This window comes from Solanum tuberosum, unplaced genomic scaffold (genome assembly GCF_000226075.1).
Source record: "Solanum tuberosum cultivar DM 1-3 516 R44 unplaced genomic scaffold, SolTub_3.0 scf00092, whole genome shotgun sequence".
NCBI classification, from domain to species: domain Eukaryota; kingdom Viridiplantae; phylum Streptophyta; class Magnoliopsida; order Solanales; family Solanaceae; genus Solanum; species Solanum tuberosum.
In genome coordinates this window covers 1,096,489-1,103,622 of record NW_006239019.1, presented here as the reverse complement: position 1 = coordinate 1,103,622, position 7,134 = coordinate 1,096,489, and the positions used below count along the sequence as shown (strand labels likewise).

Here is a 7,134-nt window from a genome sequence, read left to right as displayed (position 1 = left end):
TTTTAGTTTTTTTAAAGAAAAAAAAGCAGTGATTTTTAATTTAAAAAAAAAATAAAAAAATTTACAAAATCGCTGCCACCGCAGCGATTTTTAATAAAAAATATATATTTTTTAATTCTTTTTACTAGAATCGCTGCTGTGGCAGCGATTTTTAATAAAAAAATAAATTTTTTTAGTACGAAATCGCTGCTAGGGCAGCGATTTTGTCATTTTGTCAGAGGAAAATCGCTGCTGACGCAGCGATTTTGCCCTTTTGGACTAAAATAAAAAGTGATGTGCCCTTTTTGGAATTTTTGACCATTTTTTTTTGCCCTTTAGGCTCCGGACTCAGATAAATCGTATGCGACTTTGAGGAAGCACTATTTTACATATCGTTGCATGACAAAATGATCACAAATACAATACACACTTCAACTCATTCTTTCTTTAATGGTCACTCAATTTTTACGTTACAATAATAAAAGTCACTAAAAGGATTTTTTATTACATAAAAATTATTTCATTTTGCTCAATGTATTAGGAAGTCTTTACCATATTCATGCACATAGATATCTAATCTTAAGGACTGCCATAAGAAATCCACAAGAATGGCTGTTATATGCTTTTATAGCACCAAACTGCGTAATCAAAGTAACATTTTTTTTATAGAAGCTTGTTGAACAAGTATTACTATACTATTAGAATTGAGAAATTCTATTTTAATTTATTTGCTTAGATCGAGAGTTATTTAAGTTGATCTTTATAATTGAAGTTCGGAGTCAGAAAGCTCACTTTTTTCCTTCAAAAAGCATAAACGGCCTATAAAAAAAAATTAAACTACAAGAGGCAAATCATCCTTGCACATAAATTAACCCCGTTAACTCTGTCAATAAAAAAAATCTTAAGAAAATCGCTTACCCAACTACGATTTCTTCAAAAAATAAATTAATTAAAATATCAGCGATTTTAATTTTAAAAAAATTGAAGAAAAAATGTGTTGTTTGGATTTAATATCACCCTTTTCAATATTGCGGTTCGCTTTTATTTATTTTAACCCTTAACTCGATAAAATTAGAAGATTCTACCAAATAATTAGAGCCTGGAAAATTGGTGGAAATTCTCTAGTGTAGACTTTTGGCTACCTTAAATCATTTTAGGTGGTATATATTTTCTTATTGCAGCAGAAAAATAAAATGAGGCAAGACCATGGCCTTATCTCAAAGTCATCATGAGTTTGTAGTTGAGTGGAGTACAAGAAATGTGGCACTTCCTTTGAATCTTTCTCCTGCTTAATTCCTATGGCTACTACTTCCTACAATCTACATGTATAACTTGATTTCATTAATGGTCAAATATTTGTATAGTCGCAAAAAGGCGTGTGATAGTTTAATAGTTAAAGGTGACTAATCTGGATCTTTCTGTTCTACTCCCTCTGTCCACTTTTAATTGTCATGTTGCACTTTTCAAAAGTCAATTTGACTAATTTTTAAAGTTAAATTAGATAACACTAATTCGGTATTTTAAACAAAAAATTTAGATATTTAAAAACTATGCGAAAAGCCCTATAAATTGCAATTTTTTGCATATAAATATGGTGAAAAATACATCATAAAATGTTAGTCAAAGTTTTTATTGTTTGACTCTAAAAAATGAAATCATGACAATTAAAAATGTACGGAGCTGGTAGTAATACTCTACTCGAGATTTATATATGTATCTATCAAATATTGTGATTTTGTTATTGATTAATTGGTCAAATTTTTGATCATATAACTATATTCAATCAAATAAGTTCCTTATATTAGAATAGACAAATTTTATTGCTCAAATTGAAAACGTATATAATTGGTTTGTACATGTGATCACTCAAGAGGACTTTGACATATTTCCTGCCCCAAGTTAGGCGAATTAACACCGTGTCATAATTTGAAAACTTTTAGGACAACTAGCAAGTGTTAGATACCTTCCAATAATAACCGGCAAGAATATGATCATGATATTCCACAAGGAAAGTCATAAATTTATCACTTTTTCTGTCGATACCTTCTTAATTGAGTTTATCCATTAAACTTACCTAATACGATTTAATAAAATTGTATTTATAAATGAGTTCATCTAATACACATCCAAAAGATAATTATTTCTCCATTAATCTCATGGTATGTAAAATTATTTACAGTACATTCTTATAAAACATGAGTAGCCACTGTAGAAAACATACAAAGAAATAACTCACTCCTTTTTAATCTGAAGCGGATTCCATGAGTTCAACTTTTAAGATTTTTATGAGTTTGATGTTGTGAAACTGCACCCACCTCTGCTTTTAACCTCCACATCCACCACAACCGCCACCACCACCACAACCCCCACCTCCACATCCTCCACCACCTCCGCCACCACAGCCAGCACTCGTTCCCCCTCCATCACCACCACCACCACCACCTCCTCCACTGTAAGCACTGTCGATAACAGTTGCCGTGACAACTGTTGCAGCAGCAGCACCTAGAATAACCATTCCACCATCTCTCATTGCTGTATTGTCCTTGGGTTTAATTTCGCCCTTTTCAACATCGCGATTCGCTGGTAAAGACTTCGGTGGCCGAGGAATAACTGGAGAAACACCAGTCACACTCCGAGTCACTGGGGAACTCTTTTTCTTTCGGCCAGTTTTGTAAAAACAACACAAAATTAAAACTAGAGCTGCTGCCACAGATCCACAGACAATGAGTGCAATTGCATATGCTTTCATCTTCTAATTTGTTAATTGGTGCTCTGCTAAATATCCTTTGTCAGGCTTTTATAGCATCAAATTGGGCAACAAAGTCAGTGCAACTTGCAAAATTAAACTTCTATACAAGTTCACTAATGATGAACATTAAAATATTCTACCAAATAGGAAACTTTATGGAAATTCTCTACAGTAGACTTTTGGCTACCTTATTAAATTTTTATAAATATTCTCTTGTCGCATCAGAAATATAGAAAGAGGTTAAACCCAGTCACGTTTTGAGTGGAAGACAAGAAATGAGGCCGTTCCTTTGAATCTTTCTCTTGCTTAATTCCATGGTTATTATTTAATTAGAGGTAACAAAGTAACAACACATTATAGGTAATGGACAGAACCCCAAGCTTATAAAATTAAGTGTAATAGGCGGTACCTTTTTGAAAAAGATTCACCAAACAAAATGGTACAAGCAGCAGCGCCCTGGCCCCTACTCCTTCTCTGATTGCTTGCCCATTATGAGGGAAACAGAAACCTTGCGAATTGAAATCAAAGGAAATTGACTGATAAACTTGCATGAGGCACGCTTCTCGCCTTTTTTTAAATTATTTTGTCGTTAAATTTTGAAAATTAAATGTACATCTGAAGGTTTCGGGGAATATTGTTTTCCAGTGATCAATGTGATGTAATCTTGTGTTTAGGTACTTTCTACTTTTACACTGCACAATCAAGCTTTTAAAATTTCTAGGGTTTTTTTTCTTTTATTTTGTAGTATTCTACTTTTTTTTAATCTTTTTTTGAATTTTTGAATTAGTGTCCATTCAATCATTATTAATATTATAGTGCATATTCAGAAGATAAGTAAATAACATCGTCAATCTTTTTAGATTATTTAATTCAATTTACTAGGTTTATCATTTATAAAAAAATGAAAAAAAATTATGAACCAATCAAATAAATTTAGTTTCGTTTTCATCTCTTTAGAATAGACTTGGAAAAAGCAAGAAAAAGATACTATGAAACTAAGAAAAAAATAATACAATTAAATAGATTTTTTAAAAAGAATATTCTCAATTTGTCTTTGAAATAAAATGTTTAAGGTAAAATCATGTCTTTTTGAATTCTTCAATGCAGCATAGAATTGGAAAAAAATGCCTAGAGAAGTGAAAAAAATTGTAACTGATATGTCCTAATGCTATTGTATAATGAGGATTATTATCTTATGGATTTATAAACGTAGTTGAGATATCAATAGGAGCCGATTTTGATGAGAAGTGCAATTATTGGTTTTTTTATCTTTAAATATAGATATAACTGTGGAACTCATTAAGATGTAAAAATTTATTAAAGCTTTTGAATTTCTTGAAAATATAGTACTCACTCCATTCCATATTAATTTAATTTTTAGTGTTTCACACCCTTTAAGAAAAGTAGATCAAGATATAAATTGAAAATAGTTTTCTATTTTTACCCTTATTAATTATTGTCAAATTTATGATTAAAATAACTAAATATTAATTAATCACTAATTCCAATACTAACTAATGAAGGGTAAAATTGGAAGAACACTCTAAAGTAGTCTTGAAAACTGAATAATTAAGTTAATTTGAAAAATAAAAAATGCCTCAAAAATTAAATTAATATGGAATGGAGGGAGTATATAACGTGATATTTATACTACATTTCAAATTGCTAGAATGCAACTAATGTGTTTCTTGGCCTAAAACATAAAATGTGTTTACATTTAATATTAACACATTTCATGATTATAATTAACTTTTACAACTCTCCAGCAACAGTTTCAGTGTTTCACAATTGTGCTGTAATATTTCTTAAATAGAGTGTTTATGACCTTTTAAATTGGGTAATGCTAAATGGCCAGAAAATTTGGCCAGAATTTGGTCAGAAATTTAAAAAGTGTATAATGTTTTTTTTTATTTTAAAGTAAACTAATCTTTTTTCCATTTTTTAATTAGAAGGTATTAAAGTTAAAAAAATAAAAATGTTCAAAAAGATAAAATAACATAGGTAAAATACCATTCTGGCCAAAAGGATTTTTCCTTTTAAATTTATGCAAATTAAATAAGAAAAAACAAAAGAGAAAAATATTTTTTTTTTAAAAGATGAGAAGATAAATATGTTATTATTTAATTTTAAATTAATTAAATATTTATAACATTTTAATTAATCCAACTTTGAGGTTAAGATCTTCTCATTTTTAATATATTAATATTTGGACACACACATCGCACGTGTAGCCCTTACCCGTGAGCATAAGTATTTTTCAAAAATCACATAAATATGTTTAAAAAACCACGTAAAAAATCAATGACATCCAATATCTAAAGTGTCCAACTTTTTAAGATTCTTAATTAATACTAAATTATTTTTCTTGGATTTAGGAGTTACAATTTGATATTAAATTGTCAAATTTTAATAGTTTTTATATAGATATTATATTATGTTTTGAACCAAAAAACAATTAAGTTAATTAAACCCATAGATTACATACTTAATCCGCTCATTTCATCAATTCACCCTTGTCCTAGCACCAAAATCTATATTATATTTCTAAAAAAACTTCATTTGTTGTGGTTTCTTTACTCATCTCAATTATAATATTTTTTACTTAAAAAGGGAAATCAGCATTTCATTTATATCGTATGAAACTGTTTTGATGAAATTTGTACTTGAGAAACAAAAAGAGGCATGCTAATAAATATTAGGGATCCCTAAATATTATTACGACATGCATGTGAGTGATGAGTAATAGTACTATAAACTTTGAAGGAGAAAGGGAGGTATACTTTATGGATCAAATAACTAAAATAATCAACTAAAATTAAAGCTAAGAAATTTCATATAATTTCATGAGAAATATAACCAAAATATCCTGCCAAAACATATGAAAGTTGTAATAAAACATGAGTTTTTTTCCTCCCTTCTTTCTTTTGAAACGAAATTTCATTAAAGAAGTTTAAATTCAGACAAAGACATAGAAGCCAAAATCCATCAACATGTCATAGCTTATAAACACATTTTTTTTATTTTTTTATGGTTATGCCATAGCTATTTCCTTACAACTACAAGATGAATAAACAAATACAAAGGAAGGTACCTAAGTCGTATTAGTTTGATGTAACTAGCTACCTTTACACACTAATTAGACTAACTAGCTACATATAATAGTAGAACAAAAACTTATATACTTGCACAAGCATTCTCCAGGATGGTTTTGTATCAAGGATCCGACTTCTTAATAGAAACAATAAACCCTCCTCCTTTATCCGGGCTTGGGACCGGCTGTGTTACATTACAAACAAAACACAGGCGGAGTTAAAATTCATTTTTTTTTATATGGATCAGCATGACTTGCCATCACTTTACGATCATAGACAAGACACCTTCTTAACACAGTCACATCACCTTGAATAGTTGAATTAACGATTGAAGAATATTTTGAATTTTTAAAAGTATTTTAGATATTCCATAGCAAGGCAATGGATTGGGCTAAGACCAACTGAAATGTGCCAACTCTCTGTCTTCGGAATGTGTGACGGGGAGCAGAGGATCAAGCCTAATGAAGGGTACTGCACGAGTATATTACTACTATCACGAATTAGGTATGACCTAACCCCAGCTGCGAGAGAGCGTGGATATTTTGAAAAAGTCATTCAAAGGCTAGTCTTCGACTTTCAGTCACGTAACCAAGATCCTAGTTTAACAGTAGAAATATAGGCCTCAATTACTTGGAGGAACTCGTGAGACTCCAATCGGCTCACTCACTGGGACCTAGGGATACGCAACATAGGATATAACAGGTCAATTGGTGCATAGTATTCACACAGAATAGATATATTTCAGTTCATTTTCGTCTGTTGTGATATACTTTGAAAGATTTAGCATTTAGCTCAAATGCATTTCCATTGACCCTAGATATATTTTAAGTTCATGGCTCATTGCCTGTCCTTTTAATTGCGTTACTTTCTCCCTCACCAATAATTGATCTATATTATCAACTTTATATCCAATCAAAAGGCACTAACTTCAAATCTAAAACTAAAACCTATTTCAGACTGTAGCGGAGGTAGTAAAGCAGGGTAGGCTTCTACTTCACCCATGACAGCAATCCTAACAAGTGCAACACTAAACCATCACATACACTTGGGGTTGAGAAAGTGTTGTGTGTGTAATAACCTCCAACAGATTGTTCGATACACAAGAAAGAAGTTCATATCTAAATCCACTACACAAGTATAGAATATACTAAGATTTACTATATATTGAAAAATATTTTAAAAAAAGATTTAGCACGTTAATTCAACCATTCAAAGTGATGCGTGACTGAAAGCTATATACCATATTGTCTATATACACCCTCAGATCACAACTTAATATATATATATATATATATATATATATATATATAGAGT

General features: G+C 30.4%; 1 protein-coding gene across 1 annotated transcript; it reads right to left on the bottom strand.

Moving 5' to 3' along the window:
• Window positions 1-2,302: 2,302 nt before the first annotated feature.
• Window positions 2,303-2,728, bottom strand: LOC107060696 (glycine-rich RNA-binding protein 8-like). Its single transcript, XM_015308882.1, has one exon. The coding sequence runs from the start codon at window positions 2,726-2,728 to the stop codon at window positions 2,303-2,305; it is 426 nt and encodes a 141-aa protein (XP_015164368.1).
• Between the last annotated feature and the right edge of the window lie 4,406 nt (window positions 2,729-7,134).